Genomic DNA, 20142 nt, shown 5'->3' with positions numbered 1-20142 from the left:
AGGAAAGTGAGAGAGAAAGGAAAGAAAGGAGCCTAGAAGACCCCAGTTTTAAAGGGGTTTGTGGATAGGAATTGAGGATGAGGTTCTGAGAGAGACTTGGGTAAACCATGGGATAGGAGAGATACTGAGAGAAGAATGGAGAAAGGGGATATTAGATAATATTGCTGAGTGTTATGACTTGAACTTCATTTTGATGAAATGACATGATTTGAGAGAAAGAATTAAAGACTGAAATTGCTCACAGTTACTCTTATCTATTGTTGTACTGGGCCATGTGGGACCTGAGCTATACTTGGGTTACTCTGGTATTCTATGAGATGCTAATAAGTATTATATATACGCACGGAGACATAAATATATTCACACCAAATGTTTCAAAGGGCAAGTAAATCTGTGAAATGCTGTATCCTAAATCTTTCTCTTAAAGAATTCTATTAGCATACTAAAGGCTCTGAGAAGTCCTGCAGCACAGAAAGCTGTTCGAAGCTGTGTAATCCAGTGCTTCCTAAACTTATTCTACTGCATGTCACAGAATATATTTTATTGTTTTGAATAAATTTAAAATAATTCAATTTTAATAAGACTGACCTTAGGCTCTCCTGTCTCAAGAGTTTAGGGAAGGCTTCATAGACAAAGTATATTTTAACTAGTATTTGAAGAATGGAGAAGGCAGGGAGTAGCCAGTTCAGTATATAAAAAGGAATAAATAATAGTAAATAAATAAATAGCTCAAGATCGGTGAGCAGTTCCCTGGGGTTTAAATGTAGAAAGAAAGGGTCTGTGGCACTTCGGTTTATTTTCACCACGGAGAAACTATCCCCACCTTCTTTCTCTAACAGTGCACTGTAAAGTGAGTGCTGAGATGACGGGGCTGTTAGGCAGCAGGTGGCAGCTCACCTGTTCTGAACCATACTCATGGCCATCCAGTCTACAGGATACACATTCTTCCCAATGAGGTCCTTGAACATGATGAATGTCTCCATCAAGAAGTCCTGCAATAGTAAAGCAAAACACACCTGTCATTTTGCTTTATAGGAAATGACTGGAAGGGCCCAGATCTTGTTGGCTGTTCAAATTTTTTCTTTATTATTTTTTGGAGGCGAAGAAAGGGAAGGGGTACAGCCTGTTATTAAGTAAATCCAATGAAACCAATAGAGTGGATTTTTTAATGAAATCTTAACGATTTGTACTGGGAGACTGTTTCACAAATATAAGTGGAACATGAATATGGAATGAGAAAACACTCTCAAAATAAAGGACTATTAATTCTGTCTTTGGGAGTAAAGAAGTAAATGCATTCACTGATGTGGCAGTTTTATAATCATCTTTCCAAATATGTATTTGAGGAGGAAATAATCTACACTATATGAATGCATCTCAGGTCATTGAGCAAACAAACTATTATTAAAGTGAACATCTAATTACTGTACTGTAAACACAGCTAATTCATATGTCATAGGCACGTGGACAAGCAGCTTAGAGGAAACATGACAGGGATTCTCTCCCTCTCCTTTGAAGAGGTTCAAAGTGGATCTCAACATGCCCCATCAGATTTTTCAGTGGATCAAACTTGTTCTCTACCTTTGGAGAACACAAATTCAAGACAAATCTAGATAGCAAAGACCAGAACCACTGGTGCCCTCCTGAGCTAGAGGAAATGAAGGCATCCAGGCTATTTGCTTAAGGTAAAATTAAAATCCATAGGAAACCCATTCAGAGTTCTTTCCTTAAGCCAGCGGTTTTCAGATTATTTTAATAGCAGAATTCTTTGTTCAGAGAAAATCTTACCTGGAACCTAATATATAAAATAGATAAAAGTAGAAAACCGCTCTGGTTGAAGTGTGCGTGCATGCATGCATGCATGCATGCCTGTGTGTGTGTGTGTGTGTGTGTGTGTGTGTGTGTGTGTGTGTGTTTATGGTAGAAGATAGTGAGGCTAGGAGAAATATAATTTGAAAATCACTGCTTTAAGCTAAATTGCAAAATTCTGGAAATGAGATTGGTTCCTTTCCAGCAATCATTGCTTCTAGGGAAAATTACCTCAATGCTTTAAGTCCCAGTTTCCGCATTAGCAGAATGGGGATAACATCCACCTCAAAGGGTTGATTAAGTGCACACTGTCTGTGAGATGCTCCACACAGAGTCTGGCCCACTGTAAGTGTTCACTAAGTGCTTGAGGATGACGATGGTGACTATAATCGCTCATCCTTGACGTCACCTGGGGAGGTGTGGATATCGTCACAGGCACACTCCCTTCCTATAGGAATGGAGAAGAGAAGACCTCTGCCTCACAGATGGAAAGCCTGGCTTCTGAATGAGAAGATGCAGCACGGTGTAAGGGCTGGAGCAGAGGTTCAAATCCTCTCTCTGCCACACTCTGTTGTGTAGCCTTGAGCAAGCAGATTGTAGACTTGTAAAATGTGACTGCTAACACCTATGCCATACTGTTGGAGGACTACATAAGAAGTGTATAATTTAATACATAACAATTCTCTTTCCTACCATCCTTCCCACCTTTCCTTCCATTGAGGATCAAAAATTAGGAATGCAGTCTTTCTATTTCCATGTCACATAACATAGAGAACTTGAGGGGGAGAAATCTTGGGTTGTTCAGATTTCCTTTTGTTTCATTTTTTTGTGTATCCAGAAAGAGGTTCCATTTCTTGCCAATCCTACTCCAGTCAGGAGACCTTCTCAAAGCTAAATGGATGAAGGGGCAGGACATTGGCTTCCTATTGATTCTTTTTGTGGGCCACTCTCTGAGGTTGGTCCAATTCTGGTGCCCTTGCTTCCTTCAAGGAGAGTTAAAAGTGAGCCCCTGGTAGCAGAACCCCTGAATCTGGCAATAGTAAGGAGACAATGACAAGCTGACCATACTGAGGGCAAAGGGACGACTACACCCTGGGACAGCCCGGGCTGGGCTTTACGTTGATTATATCACCTGCTGCAGAGGTACGGGCCCACAGCACCCGCCGCAGGCAGACAGTCCTAGCAAACGAGCCCCGAGAGGTTAGAAGAAGAAAGGGGCTCAGAGGCCAACTTTCTCTATGCATTCGTTATTATAATGTAATAATAGCTAACTTTTAGTGGACTCTTACAGTGTGAGAGCTACTGTGCTCTCATTTAATCCCTTTACAGCCCTGTGACATAAATGATATGATCCCTACTTTACAGATGGGTAAACGGAGGCTTAAGAAATGTTAAAGTTAACCTCCTCAGCTAGCTGGTGACAAACCCTGGATTCAAACCCAAGACTGTGTGACTCCAACACTCATGCTCTTAAGCCTCAAAATGTCCATGATTCATCAGCAAAGACTGGTTTTAAGGCATATGTAGACTAGGCACTCAGGGCTCGTGTATGACATGGACGGAAGATGTGTCCCAGAAGTAATATTTACAAGCCTAAATGGGAGTGAGAAACGGGGAATCACACGAACATGCCTGCAAACTTAGACCCACACATTCTCCCGGTGCCCTAAACTCTCAAGGATCTTTTGTGTAACGCGTCTCCCCAACACTGCCCCAGAGCATCCTATAGACTCACCACAAGTTCAGAGCTGGTCTGGAATGTCTCAATATAGAAGGAATAGTGCTGGTCACCCATCTGGTTTAAGATGGCTGTCATACATGCCACAAAGTGACTCTGCAAGAAATAAAGAAAAATGCCGTGAAACAGTGGAGAGAGGACCATGAGGTTCACCTTCTTCAATTACTTGACTTCAGACCAGAAAACACCTCTCTATCCCAGGTGAGTATAAGAAGGTCCCCCAGGGAGGGAGAATTTCTCCTTAGCAGATGAGCATGCGAAATTTCCCTGAGAGTAAATGTCTCCTTATGGCTCATTCATCAGCTCATTCATCCAAAAAGCATTTATTGAACACCTATTACAGGACTAGGACTACAATAGGAGCTCCAGATGCAGACAATAAGGGCCCTATTCTTTACCTCTCCAGCTGCTTGTACATTGGGAAGAGAGCACTGTATTAACGTCAGGAGAGCCAGCGTGTATCAAATTCTGGAGACAGTTCGATTTTCTGGTAAATAACTTTACATGTCTAATCTCCAACTGTTCCATCTGTAAAGTGGGACAATAATCCATCTGTATCTACCCTGAGAGGTGTATCAGAAGGATCAGATGGCTCCTACGGTGCCCTGAATACACTGAGGTTCCCTACAAGGGCATCAATTGTTGGACCATGAATCAGTCAGTGAGAAGCCAGCAGCTACCGGGGACAAGCACTTGCTAAGGGCCATAAAAGAAATGAGAGGAGGTAGTCCTTGCTCTCAGGAGTTCATGATCTAGTTGGGAAAGCAAGACTAACAACCATGAGGAAAAAAGCACGAGACTTGGATCAGCGAAGCAGATCAAGTGCCAGAGGGATTCAGACAAGAGGGAAATCAACGCAAGGACTTGGAGAGGAAGTGGGTCTGAAAGGATCCGCGGGGTCAGAGGAGCAAGAACCGCATCCTTTCGTGCGCCAGAAGACATCACCACACCCTCTTCTGCTTTTTCTCTCCCAGGTTTTATAACTCTGTACCAGGGTGGCGCTTTCTGGCAGGGCTAGTGTCTGAAGGCAGAATTGAGAGAGATCTACTCTGGGAACCTGGTGAACGAAGTACTGACCATAACGCCACCAGCTGGGAGAAGCCACTCAAGAGTGTCTCCCACAAGACTCCACTGGGCTGCCATCTCAACCAAAGGAAGTCCCACTGTCAAGGGCAGGCCTGTGGAAGCTTGGGCAGCTTGGTGTGATGCAGGTGTCTCCAGGAAACCCCACTCCTAAAGGGTGTCAGACGTAACACACACCAGAGAGGTGGGCCTGGACGTGTTATGTTTGAACCAAGTATTATATTTGTATCACAAACTGCTGTCTTTGTTAAAAAAATAATAAAACTAAAAGACTAAAAAAATAGAGTGTGGAAAAAAAAATCCTCCCAGATTACAGGGTTACAGTTCAGTGACAGTGGCGGAAGGAACAGCCTTGATGTCCCCAGGAAGCTCCTTCTGAATTCCTCCACAGGAAGTCTTTTGGGTAATTGAATGTTCTTCAAGTTCACATCCCCAAAAGTAACTCCCAAAGATACAGATTCTCATTTGCTTCTAGGTTCTTTTCAATTAGGACGTTAGGGATAAAATGCTTTCCCAGTCAGCAGGACCAGCTGTGCAATCTGTGGGGCTCAGAACAAAATGAAAATTGAAGAGTCCTTGTAAAAATTCTTCAGATTTTCAAGACAGCCACAGGGTCCTTCTGAGCACCGGGCCAGGTCACACGCCTGGGAAGCCAGCGCTGCCTGCCAGTGACCACCACACGCATGCACCATAAATGTTCAGAAAACATGCAGAGGTGGCAGGGGGCACAAAACTGGGACTCTCAGGGGTAACGTCAATGACACTATGTTGCTGGGGACCTGGAACCTCTATATGGGGGCCAACCGCCTTGGCCGTCCAGGGAGTCAAATCCTCTCTCGGGCTCACGCCCTCAGGGGGTGATGGTGAGTCTGTGAAATTATCTGTCCCTTTCAAACCAGACAGAATGCCACCGTCACTGCTAATTTAACCAGGTCCCACTGAAACCAAGAAACAAGCATATTATTTTTTATCCCTCCATCCAGGCTGGACGCAAGAGGGGAGAAATCTTCTGAATTTGTGTGTGTGTGTGTGTGTGTGCGTGAAAGAGAGAGAGAGAGAGAGCACATACACACACGTGTGTGTCTCCTCTACTCCCTCCATCTCTTCTGTGAGGGGCTTCCTCCAAGAATTCAGCCGGTGGCCACTAGAGGTCTTTCCTTTTCACATGGTAGCTGCCGTGCAGTTTTTCCGGCTTTTTATTTATTCCTACGTGAGCAGACCCACTACACTTCTTGCATATAAACAGTGAAAATTACAATATAAAGGACTTATTATTTCTCCTTTTGGAGTAATTCTGCTGCTGGCCAAAGCCTGGCTCATTTTGCAAAGAAAGGAAGGATATTCTCTGCAGGTAATTCCACTGCTTCAAAAGGTAAGAGATCTGGGGAGGTTTTATTTTTTGTGATCGATCATCCTCTCAGAGGAAATGCTGTCGTCTCTTGGACAACAGTTTACTTTTAAAGCTTTGGCTTAAATGAGTCCTGGGATTGTGAGCTTGTGTGTGTGTGTGTTGTAAAATCCACCATTGTCAGAACTGCAGGCTGCCCCAAACGCATAGATACAGATACGGAATGCTTGGTATTTCCAAAGGCTTGATTTGAATTTGAAGGGGGGAAAAGCAAACAAAGCTCAAGTTGCCTGGAAATTACCTAGAAAAGGCTGCATTGTCTTAAGCCTCGTTTAAAGAAACTTCCGTGCTTCATATTAAATGAAAATAAAAGGGGAAGGGGATTCCAAGTGCCCATCTAGAGAGAGTGACCATTTTACTAAAGAAACCATTATCCTTTTATAAGGACTTGCTCAGGGTGTATAGTTCATCGATCAATCAAAATTACTTTTACCAGCTTGTTCATTTCTTCGTTCTAACTGCCCCATAGAAAATCCCAGCTGAGTGCCTTCCAGTACGATCTGTAGTGTGATGTTTGTGTAGTTTGAAGTTTGGACAAGTTACCTGCATTTGCCTGTTAATGAGAAATGACAGTGCTTTACTTCCCACTGGAAGCTTCCCTTTTTGTCTGCTATGGTGTCTAGCCCACTTTAGTATCAAATCTGTCAGCAATCGCACCAATGTGACTGACTGATTTCTGAAATGGCATGATATGCCAGCAGCAGGTTCGAATTCAGTAAAGGCTCCTCTCTGTCATTTAAATTAAAAACCAAAAACTCCTCTCTGTCATGCAGTGATAGAATGGTGGAATCACATTGTGTTTCTCTGACGCTTATCCCTTTTTCAGTAGCGTCTTCAGCACGGCAATCCACCTCTTTGCTTCCTGCCCCTCTTCCCTTTTACAAGTTTGAGACCTTCTACATCCACCATGTCTTAAGTGTTTAGAAAGAGCTGTAGGGATTGGGAGTGGGGGTGATGAACAGACTGCATTTGCCCTAGCAACTCAGACACTCCTGTTGTTGACATGGCTCAAACTTTACGGTGTCGGACCCCAAACTCCCAGCCCTGTCAGCAACGTGGAAAAGCCTGAATGCATGGGGGACAGAGGGTTAGAGGGATCTCTTGCAATTCAGGCTAGTGAGAATGCCCTGCCTTCCATCCTTGGTGGAAATTTTGTGGTCAGCATATATTTACTACCAAGGCGTGAGGCAGCCACTCATCCACACCCAAGCAGCATTCCAGGTGCCCAGAAAGGAAATTGCTTCTTAAAACAGAATACCGGGTGGGGGGGGGGACCTGCATATTAAATTCCGGGGAGAAACTGTATCTGAGATGCTGTCACAAACCAGGCAGAGTCACGTCGGCTCCATTCGGGGTGGTTTAAAATGTAGCTAATGAATCACAGCATGAAGAGACATGGTTTGAAACTGGGTCAAACGTGTAAAAATAAATGCAGTCGTCGCAGGCACTCGGCTGATGAGGGGCTGCTTAACGCCTGCAGTGGCGGGGCTTACTTGCCATACAGAACCCTCTTCAGTGATCCATGACAATCAGTTGATTCGGACAATTCAGCCCGTCAGTAGGTAGGGAGCCCTTGCACACCTGGGAGAGAGCTGAAGCTCCAAAGGAAAACAATCAGGGTCTCTTCACTGTGTGATCCAAGAGAGGAAAGAGAGAAACCCACTATTGTGTCATTAATATTAATTAGCTGGGATACTGGCTGACTGCGGTCAGGGGAGTAGCCCTCTCCAAATCAATCTACTCCTTTGCATAAAAAATCATCATCATCTTACTGATGAGGCCGATAGCTTTGGTGCACAACACTCAAACATATCTATTTAGCCACCTCTAAAGCAAACACACCTACACACACGGTCAGGACCCTGCAGTGCTGAGTGAACCGGGAAGAGGTGATCAGTTTGCCCTGCCTTGAAGAGCTAACCAAACGAGGGGAGAGGGGCATGGTTGCTGCAATGCGTCCCCCACTCCGCTCACCTGAGATCAGTGGGAGTGATGAGATCGCAGAGGGAGGGAAAGAGCCGACTTAGGGAGCTTGCTACCTAAATGCCAGCATTACTATGCGATGCCAGCTGGTGACACGTTGCCATAGTAACTTCAAATAATGTGCTCGACCAAAATAAAATAAAATACAGAGAGCGCCAAGGAGAGGAGATGAGCGAGGAAACTTTGCATGCCGAGGGAGATGAGAAGTTTTATCTATGGGGCCACCCAATTCCTTTGAAGACTAAGAGTAGCCTAATGCCACTCTCAGGTTGCTTTTCCATTCACCCCCATGTCTGCCATGCGGTTATATAACAGATTTTCTTCTTGGATGGAATTGGTGCTGTCTTTGTGACAGATCCAGGACCGGAGGTAGGAGGCTATGGTGTGAGGAATTCAGGGACCCTAAAACCCGTTCATCTTAGAGCTTTGTCAGGAAGCTCAGAGTTGTAGTTTGCAGCAATCTTTGGGGAAAGTAGTGTGTGTGGTATCTCAAGTTCTGGGCACTGTGCTAGGTGCCCGGGTGCAGCGGTGAGCCGGATGGATACGGTTGTGCTCCAAAGAAGCAACGTCAGGTGGAGACCTAGGAGCCGGACAGCCTGAGTTCAAATCTCAGCTCTACCTCTTACTAGGCATGTGACCTTGGGCAGTGTCTTGTGCCTCAGAGTAAAAGGGAATAGAAATAGTTCTTACTGCATACAATTTTGGTGAGAATTAAATCAATTTGTATAGAGCACTTAGAACATAGAAAACCCTCAATATGATCAGCTATTAGTGTTACTGTTGCTGTCGCTGACTCTGGTCCAGAGAAACTATGCAGATTGGCTAACTGAAATTCCTGACCTGGACAGAGGATATGATGACCCCACCTACCCCTGACCGTCTGTGGAGGCATCAGGCACTCCCAATCACAGCTTCGGACAAAGAGCCAAGTGTCCTTTGACTCTGAACATGCCTTTGGTTAACAGCACGCCCCAAATAAAGCTGTTTAGTAAACCGCGTGTGTGCCTCTTCGAGCAGGGCATGTTTGGAGGTTTCTTTTATTTGGGGACGGTTGCTGGCAGGTAGGATGAATGACAACGGTGCCCAGATTGTTCAAAAGCCTGAAATGTAACTGTCTTCATCAAAAGCTTCGTCTTCCGGCTGTTTGGCTTTAGAAAGTGCCTGTCTTTGTGTGCAGTGACATTCTTTGGTTACCCAGGGATCCTGCTGTATGACAGAGTAAACCAAGTCACCTTCCTTCAGGGAGAAGCTTCTTGATGGGCACAGATCCAGGGGTTTTGTGTAGCCTGATCCATGTCAAGGCATAACATCACAGGAAGACGGGAATGTGCCTCTTGGATGCTATGTGCTCTGGATGCACCCAGACATGTTCCATCTGTACAACACAGCAACTCTTTAGAGGTAGCTGTGTGTACCACTACCTGGCACTGTGGGCATTAATGATCAGCTCTCCAGCATCACTAGGGCCAGAACCGCAGGCAAGGTGTCTCCTCAGAGAGCTATTCTCACTGTCAAAGAGCAGGGGGCGGGGGGGGGGGGTGGTTGGTAACAAGGCTGCTTTGAACCCAGGCTGGAAGGCGAGACTAAAGCGGCCACACACTCTTCCTTTGAAGCGAACACTTTCTGATCTTGGCTGGAGCCTGTGCATGTGGCTTTGTAGTGTGGGGTCACTTTAAATCTTCCAAAGGACACAATGAGGTGTTTAATCGCAAAGGGATGTGGAAGGCAAGCAAATTCTGTTCAATCATTCCTTGTGCTTAGGACTCCACCTTTATCATCTCACTGAGTCCTCTCAACAACCTCATTAGGTCAACTTTATGCCCATTTCACAGATGAGGAAAGTGAGATGCATAGAGGTCAAGCAGCTTGCCTAGACAGACATTTAGTATATGGTGGGGCAGGAATTAGAATCTGGGTCTTTCTGACTCGAAAACCTGTGTTCTTTTCATAAATCCATGATGTCTCTCATGTCAGCACTGTCAGCTCCACCTGGGCAGAGATTTTTGTCCTTCATTCATTGCTGTATCACCAGAATCTGGAATTGAACTTGCACATAGTATGAGCTCAATAAATATTTTTTAGATGACAGATTGAACTTCTTATAGTATTCCCCATCTTTAAAAGAATGTTACAGGGACCACTCCCCCAAACACTGAAAAGTTAGGGTCATGTGTAGAACACCTTTGCCTTAGGAGAGGACAGAAATGAAAGAATTTTTGTTCTACTTCTGAGCTTACTCCATCTTAAGTTATATTTGATCAAGCCAGAGTGAGATCATTCTTTCACACATGCCTTAATGTAACAACTATTTCTCGAGCACCTACTATGTTCCAGGCATGGTTCTAGGTGCTCTGGACAATCATGAGTGAGATTAACAAGGGATTTGTTCTTAAGGAACTCACACCCTCATCAGGGTCAGGGATGGGGAAACACCATAAGCAAGTGAATACATAAATAAGATCATTTTAGGCAGTGATACCTGCTACTAGTGGAATATTACAGAGCAATGAGGTGGAGACGGGAGGAGACCGGTTTTCAATAGGGGAGACAGCGGTGGCCTCTTAGAGGGCTGATATTTGGGTGGAGATCTAATGGTGAGAGTTGGTCATGCAAAAATCTGGCAGAACAGCATGCCAGGGCAATTGAGTAGCAGATACAAAGGCCCTGAGGTCAGATGCGCTTGGCGTGCTGGAGGATCGAAAAGAGGGTACAAAATGAGGAAAAGCACATATAAGATGAGGTCGGAGAGACAGGTTGGGACCAGATCCTGAAGGCCCTGGAAGGTTGGGGCAAGGGTTTAGGTTTACTTCCAAGTGCAAAGGGAGGCCATTCATTTGGGTTTTAAGAAGCTCCTTCTGGCTGCTGTGTGTTTCAAGAACCCCTCTTTAAAGAGGTGGTTTCCATGTCTTACCACCCTTCTCCAAGACGTTACACTGGAGTTGTTCCCAGGGTGGTGGGTGCGTGAAAAGTGCAACTATGTGCTCAGTGTTGACCCTTCCTGTTCGTGGTAGTGTCACCACTCCTCAGCAAGCTTTTCTCATTAACTGACCATTCTATAGCAGACCCTGACCCTCCTCTGGCAGGTGTGGACATGGACTCTAGTTTTACATGGATCCCCCTTGTCTTCAAGTTCTGTGGTTTGTCTCCCTGTTGTTCAGAGCCGAATGAAGGGGAGGGAGCCTGCTACAGCGGCTCTCAGCCTCTGATTAAAGCCATTCGAGCCTGTGGGACTTGAGAAGGCTGCTTGCCAGGAGACGGGCTATCATTTAGGACACCCCAGTTTTTAACTGAACAGAAGATGATTTTTCTAAATGTTTCCAATTACATTTGTGGAGGTGTGGGTGGGGAAGTGCACAAATGAACACACACACCGGTGGTGGTCTTCCAAGCTTGGCACCGAATGCCTCAGGAAGGGCTGTGCAGAAACGTTTGTTTTGAGTCCTGGAGAATACAGTATTGTCCTCGGCTCACGTATTCCTGAGAAAAAGCAAAGCCAGGAGCATCGCTAGGATGTGGGCTCTGCATGAGTATCCTACATGGCCCCTCACCTTCTCCTGCAAACGTTTTCATCCAGGTTGTATAAGACACCAAGGTCAACTTTCAACACGAAAAAGGGTCATGAAAGGATATTATGACTCAGGAGGGAGGTACCGTGGGCTGCAGGATGCGATAATAACTGCCATTTAAAGGGCTAAGAGTGTGTCGTGCAATGTGCTAAACCCTCTGCTTCTCCATCAATAAGGACGTTTCATAAGTTGTGGCCAGGCAAGGAAACAGCTGGAAGAGAGAGAAGTTAACATCAGTCGGACATTTATGTGTCGGACACCATGCAAAAAAGTATGCCAATGGTCACAACAGCTACCAGTTACTGAGCGCTTACTATGGGCCAAGCACTGTGTATGCTTCATCTCAATTAATCCTCCCAGCAGTCAGTCGATGTTGGTAAAACCACGCGCACTTTACAGATGAGGAAGTCAAGGAGCAGGGAGGTGACACGACCTGCCTAGCTCAGCTTGATTCCAGAATATTGTTTTGTAATCATGACATCATCTTATTGATATGAAAATTAAGCAATACCTCAAAGTATAATGAAGAAAGGAAAAGTGCAAAATATTTCACTCCGCCATGCCTCCTGCCTAACCTTGAATATTAAGAATATTCAATATTCATTTCAATCTAATAAGCCTCTAGAATGTTAAGGACATTCTAGACATCTATTGTGCCTAAATAGAGATGGAAGGATGGATGGAGAGATAGACAGATGGTTGGATGGAGCTAGGTGGGCAGATTACATAGGTAGATAGGTCAGGGTTGATACCTAGCTACGTAAATAAGACCAGACCTCTTTTTTTTTTTTTTTTTCGGTTCGTGGGCCTCTCACTGTCGTGGCCTCTCCCGTTGCGGAACACAGGCTCTGGACGCGCAGGCTCAGCGGCCATGGCTCACGGGCCCAGCCGCTCCGCGGCATGTGGGATCTTCCCGGACCAGGGCACGAACCCGTGTCCCCTGCATCGGCAGGCAGACTCTCAACCACTGCGCCACCAGGGAAGCCCGGGTACCATCATTTTGAAAACCCACCAGTCGAAGTCAGGGATTATTGCTCTCCTCTTCTATCCTTGCCATCGTGCATTTCTGTGGTCTTTTGACATACCCCGCCCCCCATCTTTTCTTTTTTTTAAATAGCACTCCCATTTCTTTTTTTTTTCGTTACGCGGGCCTCTCACTGCTGTGGCCTCTCCCGTTGCAGAGCACAGGCTCCGGACGCGCAGGCTCAGCGGCCATGGCTCACGGGCCCAGCCGCTCCACAGCATGTGGGATCTTCCCGGACCGGGGCACGAACCCGTGCCCCCTGCATCGGCAGGCGGACTCTCAACCACCGCGCCACCAGGGAAGCCCGACCAGCCCTCTTAATGACTGTGCTCTGTGGCTTATGAGTCTCCATGATTTTAGGCTCAGCTGAGGATACACCCTCCATTTTCTGCATTGCTTGGGGTTTTGAAGGCCAAGAAAGGTTAAGTGACGGACACCAACACCACATATTAGGAAATATATCTGGTTTCTCATAGAAGCAGCTTTCCTGGAAGGCACTGAGCAGAGCATACTAAGTACTGGGATCAAATCCCAGCTCTCTTCAATATGCTCTGGATCTTTGGACAAGTTACTTTACCTCTCTGAGCCTCAGTTCTCTGGTCTCTGAAATGGGGATAACAGTGGTGACTATAGGACTGTTGTAAGGACAAAGTAGAAGCCGGGTGCAGAGGGTCCCTGTAGAGCCTGGCAACACCACAGGCACTCAAAAAGCCTTCCTGCAATGCTTAGCCTCAGCTATCTTTCCAGTTTACCAGGAACAGTTAGTTGATCAGCTGGGGAAGTGTGGAGTTAGCTTTTGGTTGACTCGTGAAGGATGATTTAAACCCCTCTGTGGACCTGGAGAGCTGCACTGCGGATAATGATTTGTACAAGCTCTCCCTGCCCTTTGTTTCCCTTTACAGAGACTCCATGTTTCAAGGGGCGCGGGCGGGGGGGTGGGCAGGCAGATAAATATGTTCACAGACAGCCAGGCAGCCAGGTAAGGGAGAGTTTTCAGGAGGGATGATTATTTTGTGGATAAAAGTATGTCTTTAGTTTCCTTCATGAGGACTGAAGACAAGTGAAGAAGAGTGAAGAGGGTCTCCCACATCGTGTTCTAAACTTCAAGCCTAACTCTTCAACCAGCCCTCTCCTAGCACCTCCTCCCACCACCCCGAAATAGGTCTAGTTGTCCCTGCTGCAAATGATCTGCTAGTCCCAGCACACTCAGGTGTGGGTCTGATAACAGCTTATCGGGTGTGTGTGGAGGTGGCCTCTTTGCAAGCTCTCTGCATTGCTCAACTCAGTAGGGCTTAACCAAAGCAATGACACACTGATGGTGTAACTCTCAGTCCACACTAGGGAAGGGTTTTCTCCCTTCCCAGACAATTCCTCACTCCCAATTAATCAATCAATTAGCAAATATTTACTCAGACTCATAAGGAAGATTCTTCCCTTCCCTTCCTTTCCTTTTCTCCTCTCTCTCTCTCTCTCTTTCTGTCTCTCTGTCTCTGTCTCTCTCTGTCTCTCTGTCTCTCTGTCTTTCTCTCTCTCTCTCTCAATACAGTAGTTCTAACCTGGAGATAATTTTCTCCCCCAGAGGGCATTTAACAATGTCTGGAAACTGGAAACATTTCTGTCTGTCACATACAGGGAGAGGGGGAGGTTGACATCTATTGGGTAAAGGCTAGAAATGCTGCTAAACATCCTGTAATTCACAGTTCAGCCTAACAGCAAAGAATGATCCAGGCCAAAATGTCACTAGTGCTGAAGTGAGAAACTCACATCTTAGAGAGATGTATACATCATGATGCTGAATGACAGGTGCAAAATGAATGTTATAGTTTTCTCTAGGCTTCTAAGAAGTGGGAATGACCTCTGTAGTTAGGAATGTTCAGGGGAAATTTCATGGAGCATGTGGGATTTGAGGAATGAGAAGACTGAAAGAGATTAAGCTAAGAGTGGGAAAGGACATCTATAATAGGAAAAACATTTCATTTTATAATTTGATTGATTGGTAGTAACTGCCTAAAGAGCTGTGTGGGGAATGATTCTAATGCCAAGTCCTACCTCAGCAGGAAAGAGTGTGGCAATCAATTAGGATGTCTGCTATAGGCAAGGGAGAGAGGGAAAATACATGTGCTGAGAAATTGCTGTCCCACTTTTATATGGAGCACAGTGAGGAAAGAAGCAGAGGTGAAAATGAGCAAAGTGTTTTGGTACAACAGAGGTTCACAGAGGGAGATCACAAGAGATATTTGGAGGCGCAGACGGAAGGACCTTGAATGCCAGGCTGAGGGCTTTGAATCTCAATCTGTTGATAATGGGATGTCATGCAGGCATCTGCCTACTGGGTTGCCTTCAGGCCAGCTCTGTTGACAAGGCCTTGGGAACTAAAGAAAGCTACCCAGAGTCCTTGCTCTTCATTTCTATAAAGGGAGTACTATTTCATCTGTTAACAGTAAAAACTGGCAGAATTATCATGCTCTGGCTTTTATGAAGCTGATCCCAATGATGAAAAAGATCCTATGATGCTGAACTCAGAGATAAGTGTTTGAAAAGCTGACTCCGAGGGTTCACATTAACGAGCTCCTGTAAAGCCCTTTTGGATAAAGAAGTCCTTCTGATGTCATTCACACAAAAAAACAAAACAAAACAAAAAACCTCAAGGAGGAGGGGAGAGAAGGGAGTAAAGTCCATTATTCCATTCCTGGGGCTCACGTTCCAGCTGACCCCTGACGAGGACACTGCACTGCCTACTGATCTGGTGCTTCCTGTCAGCCCCCAGCTCCCTGCCTGGCTGGGTCCTTCTTAGGCAGTTTCCTCTCTGTCCTGGGAATGATACCTCATTGATTTATTGGTTTGCAATTTTCCAAATGACATCACGCTCTTTTTTTTTTTTTTTTCATTCTTTCCCTCCTCTTAAATTCCCATTTGTCCCACTTCCACTTCCCTGTCCTTTGGAATGGCAACAACTTCCAATTACCATCCTCCGCAGTCTGCATTAGCTGCCTGCAGACTCCCTCTCCCTGCCATCATTAATAAAGGTGACACTGCGGCTTGGCACGAATGCAGGTCCTCCCCCACCTGCCCCACTGTCCCCTCTCTGGGAGCAGGAGGCTCCCTGGCCAGAGAGCCCCTGCCTTTGACACTTTCCTCCTGCACGCAGTTCCCATCCCTATGTTCTGATCCACACTCAGCTAAAGAAAAATCAAGTGACACAATGAAAAATGCCATCCAGAGAGCTGTCCCGGTGGCACCCAGGTATCAGATCAACCTACTACAGCTCCATATCTACTAATTCCACCTAGAAAGGAAAAAAGATGTCACAGTTGTCTGGACTGATTTGTCCTTAAAAACCCCTGCTGACTCCTTCACCCTGGCAGGCCTGGAGAAATCCTAGTAAAAGTCTAATTGAAGTTAAAGCTTAGAATTAGACAGCTGATGGGGGGTGTGATCCTTGGGAGTCCTTGCAAGACAGCTTCCTTGCAGCACAAATGGGGAAGCCATGGACCAGAGAGGTTAGGTGGTTTCCCCAGGGCCACACAGCCTCTGGAAGTGGCAGAGCTGGTTCTGACCAGAGTGCTGAATCAACTGTACCATAATCTACCACCTGCAAACACTGGCCCCTGAGCCTCCAAGTTCCCCAAAAGCAAAATGACTGTTCTTTCCCACTGTTATCTCAGCCAGGGGGTTGTCCTGATCCCAGAAAAACAGACCTCAACTAAGGCTGATGTTTGAGATGTGCATTCTCCTTTAACTTCCTCACTACATAGGTTTCCAGATTTGGGAAAGAACAAGCCACTGAGCACTAATTTCATCTTTCAAAAGAACTGAATGGGTGTCTCTATTGCCACTATTCATCCCTGCTTTGATCTATTACATTCTGTGCCCAGCATCCAAATATGGTTAAGAACATCAAATTAAAAACCAAAAGATTGATCACTGAAGTCACTCTGTATAATGAGAATTGTCTGAATGTGCGTTTACGGGGCCTCAGGGCAGGAGCAGGGTGGGATATGGGGGCTTTGCTTATGTCACTTTGCCCAAAGATCCTCAAACCCGCAGCCCACGGGCCTCATGTAGTTCACAGAAATGCTTTGTTTCATCGGAACGTGTTTTAAGAACAACTGACATTTTGTCAACATTTTAAAACTAGAAGCCATTGCATCAATTTTGGATTTTCAGCTTCTCTGGGGTATTCGGCAGATTCAGAGATAACCATTCTGCATTCTGCACTCCCCTATGGCAGCACTGGGAGCTGCCTCCTGAAGAGGTAGGGGCTTGGGTGGGGGGTAGGCACGCACTTGCCAGGCAGCCAGAGCCTGGCCTCATCCAAGAGTGACCAACTTGTCCTGGTCTGCTTGGGACTTTACCAGTTTTAGCATGGAAAATCCTGTGTCCCAGGAAACCCCTCAATCCCTGGCAAACACCCTACGTAGTTCTTCTTTTATGTACCTGGTTGGTTCCTGTGGGCACTTGCAGGTAAGGCCTCTTCCTCACTGCTTCCTTCATGCCCACATGCCTCCCGAGAATGACATTCAAGGCTTCTCACCATGTCAATCCTGTTTCTCTCCCAGCCCCCTCTTCCCACCTACATGCTATCTACTCTAGACTTCTCTTCACTCCCTTGGCATTTGCACAAGCCAAAGATGCCTTCTTTTACACACCATGAAGTCTAATTCATTTTTAAAGACCCATGCAGGTGCCATCCCCTCTTCCAGGAAGGCTTCTCTGATTTTACCTGATGCTCTTCTGTCCAGACAGAGCTAGGCACTCCGTCCCTCCCTCTGCTCCAATGACACTCAAATCTTTCTCCTTTCATTGTCCTCATTACCATTAATACAGCATCAAGTGAGTAGACCCTAAGGGTGGCCTTCCTAAGGACTCAGAGAGAATCAGAATTGTGATAAAATCAAAAACCGTAAAAATTGTGAAACTTAATTTGAAGTCCCAGTCTCTCTGTGGTTGTGAGTTTTGCACAAGTCACCAAAATGAAAACTGAAAACCATCCCATACTCCATGGCGATATTTAGCATTCCAAAGTCTAAGAACATCTGGGTCTCCTGAACATTGACATCCAACTCTCCTCCTGCCTGTAACATGGAACTGTAATCGCATGCCCTGGCATCTGTGTTTTCCACTAGCCCTGGAGACACTCAAAGGCAGGGACTTTCTTCCACATCCTGTATCCTCTATACCTGGCACATGGAAATTGCTCAGTTAAAGGCTTCCCAAGTGGGTGAGTGAGTGAGTGAGTGGACTCCCATCAAGGAGACCAGGAGGACTGTCCCACTTGCCGTGATTTTAAAGAAAAAAGGTCTCCTTAGCTGTCCCAGTGCCCACAGGGCCCCTGTTGTGTTAGCTGATCACGCTGAGCCGTATTACAAGCTAGACCAACCAGTCTATGATTGGGGTCAAGCCGTCATTCTTTTGGTCATTTCTCATCAGATCATAAGATTCCAAAGTGTTGACAGCTTTAGGGTCTTTTCTGATAAATAAAGAGAATGCCAACCCTCTAGCTTTGTACTGAGCATTTCCCCTGGGACTCTCTGTAGGCAGCTTGTAATAAACATGCCGACACCATCTTTCCCCACTCAGACCCCTCTTTCTCCTCCCCGTGCGCTCCTTCTCCGAGCCACCCGCTACCTCAACACAACACTCCAGCCCCCCGCCCCACCCCCACCCCCCGGCCGCCTCCATGAATCACCGAGCCCTGGAGATTAGACATTTGTCTTGAACTTGTTCATTCCTCTGCCCCCGGTCTCACTGCCCGTATTGAAGCTACCATCTTCACTACCTGGATTACTGCTGCAGCCTCCTAAGGGGTCTCCTGCCTCCAGCTCTGCCCCCTTTAATCTCCATGTTGCAGTCAGAGTGTGAGCTTACTGAAATGGAAATGAGACCAACTCTCACTCCTGCTTAAAATCTTCAGCAGATCCTACTGACTCTTGGAATAAAAAAATCAACCTCTTAGTACAGGGTATGATTCCCTGCATGCCCCTTTTCAACTTCCTTTCTTCCCCTCTTCCTACTCGCTCCTTTAAACTCTACCGTCAGGCCACACAGAATTGGTCCTGATTCCAGCCTCAGTATGCGCGTGTGTGTGCCCACACACACATACACACATACCTTTAAACAATTTGCCTCATCATCTCTACTGAACTTCAGGTCTCATATTTGAAATCACTTCCCCCAGAAAGGCTTTTGGGATTCTCTCCACCCCCAGCTGGGTTGGAGGTCCCTCTCTGAGCTCTCATGCCCCTGGAATCATCACTCTGATGGCACTGATCAGTTTTCGGGAGCTCTCTCCTCATCTGTCTACCTCTGCTGTAAGACTGTGAAGTCAGAGACTGGGTTAGGGTCCCACTTTCTTCTTATCTCTTCATCTGCAATATAGTGCGTGGTACATACAGGTAACCAAGAGATATTTGCTCAATGAATGGATATGTGGTCTCAGATGGAAGAGTAAATGGGACACAGATTGGGAAGGCACCTAAATGGTGTGAGCTAATTTAGGTCTGCTCTGAGGGGACACATAGATTGGTAAAAGGCTCTCTTCTAATCAAATGGGAATTGGACTAAAGTCTTGTCTGTCATGGAACGTAGTTTCCTCACTGTGTGATGGCTTGAGCCTGAGTGGGAAGATTTTGGAGTCCTGGCTCTTCTTTCTGGCCTCATGTCCGCAGACATAGTAGGAAACAGCACTGGGCCCAGTGTCAGGAGATCTTGGTCTCAGGTCCAGTCCTGCCATTTGCTTCCTGTGTGCCCCAGGGCAGGTTTCTTTCCCCCTCTCAGGTCTTCATCTATAAAACAAGACTAGGGAACCAGCTCCTTCTACTCTGCGTGCGGTGGTGACGTAGAGTGAGCCACAGCTGAATTCACATCCTGGCTCCCCAGTTCCTAGCTGTGTAGGCCTCTAAGTAATGCTGACTTCTCGGAGTGTTACGTAGATTAAGTGTAATTACATTCCTTAAGTGGGTGCTGCAGTACTGCTCACAGCGCAAGTGCTCAATAAATGATTACAATTAAGAGTACACGCATCCTCATATGACTAATTTATCAAGGGTTATAAGGTAAAGCTACACAGAAACAGCTAAGATTTGGGCTCTTCAATTCTAAGTCATGTAACACTCCCTCCCCCAGCCCCCCATAAAGTGCCGATTGTACATATTTACAGCCCCTATACCTTTCAGACGAAGCATTCAACAAAACTGACATTATGTCACAATTAAGACAATAAATGCTTATTACATTGAATCAAGCCACAGTTACACCCATACCATAATAGGATTATATACTTCATTTTGGAATTTGAAAGCCCTTAAAACTTCAAAACATGATTTGTCACATGTTATCATTTAAAGATTGGTAGGATATTGTAAAGGAAAACTTCCCTGCCCTTGTGATGTCAGATGATGCTCCCCTGAGGGCTCCCAGGTCTTACTCGAGTCTCCAAGGTTCTGGCTGGTAGAGGGGCATGAAGATGGCCTTCCAATGAATACCCTGTGTTCCTGGAATCTTCCTCTGGCACAGGAAACATGTAGGTTGT

General features: G+C 45.9%; 1 protein-coding gene across 1 annotated transcript in view; it reads right to left on the bottom strand.

Annotated features, from left to right (window-relative positions):
* DOCK2 (dedicator of cytokinesis 2) overlaps nt 1-20142 on the bottom strand; it is a 410412-nt gene that overhangs the window by 92883 nt on the left and 297387 nt on the right. The window contains exons 28-29 of the mRNA XM_060146542.1: nt 3545-3643; nt 898-992 (exon numbers count right to left, since the gene is read on the bottom strand). Of these exons, the coding sequence (XP_060002525.1) occupies nt 898-992; nt 3545-3643 (194 nt within the window). The remainder of the gene's footprint in view (nt 1-897; nt 993-3544; nt 3644-20142) is intronic.

Source organism: Lagenorhynchus albirostris, chromosome 3 (genome assembly GCF_949774975.1).
Source record: "Lagenorhynchus albirostris chromosome 3, mLagAlb1.1, whole genome shotgun sequence".
In the NCBI taxonomy this organism is placed as follows: domain Eukaryota; kingdom Metazoa; phylum Chordata; class Mammalia; order Artiodactyla; family Delphinidae; genus Lagenorhynchus; species Lagenorhynchus albirostris.
Note: the sequence above shows the minus strand (reverse complement) of the source record. Positions and strands in the feature narration are given on the sequence as shown.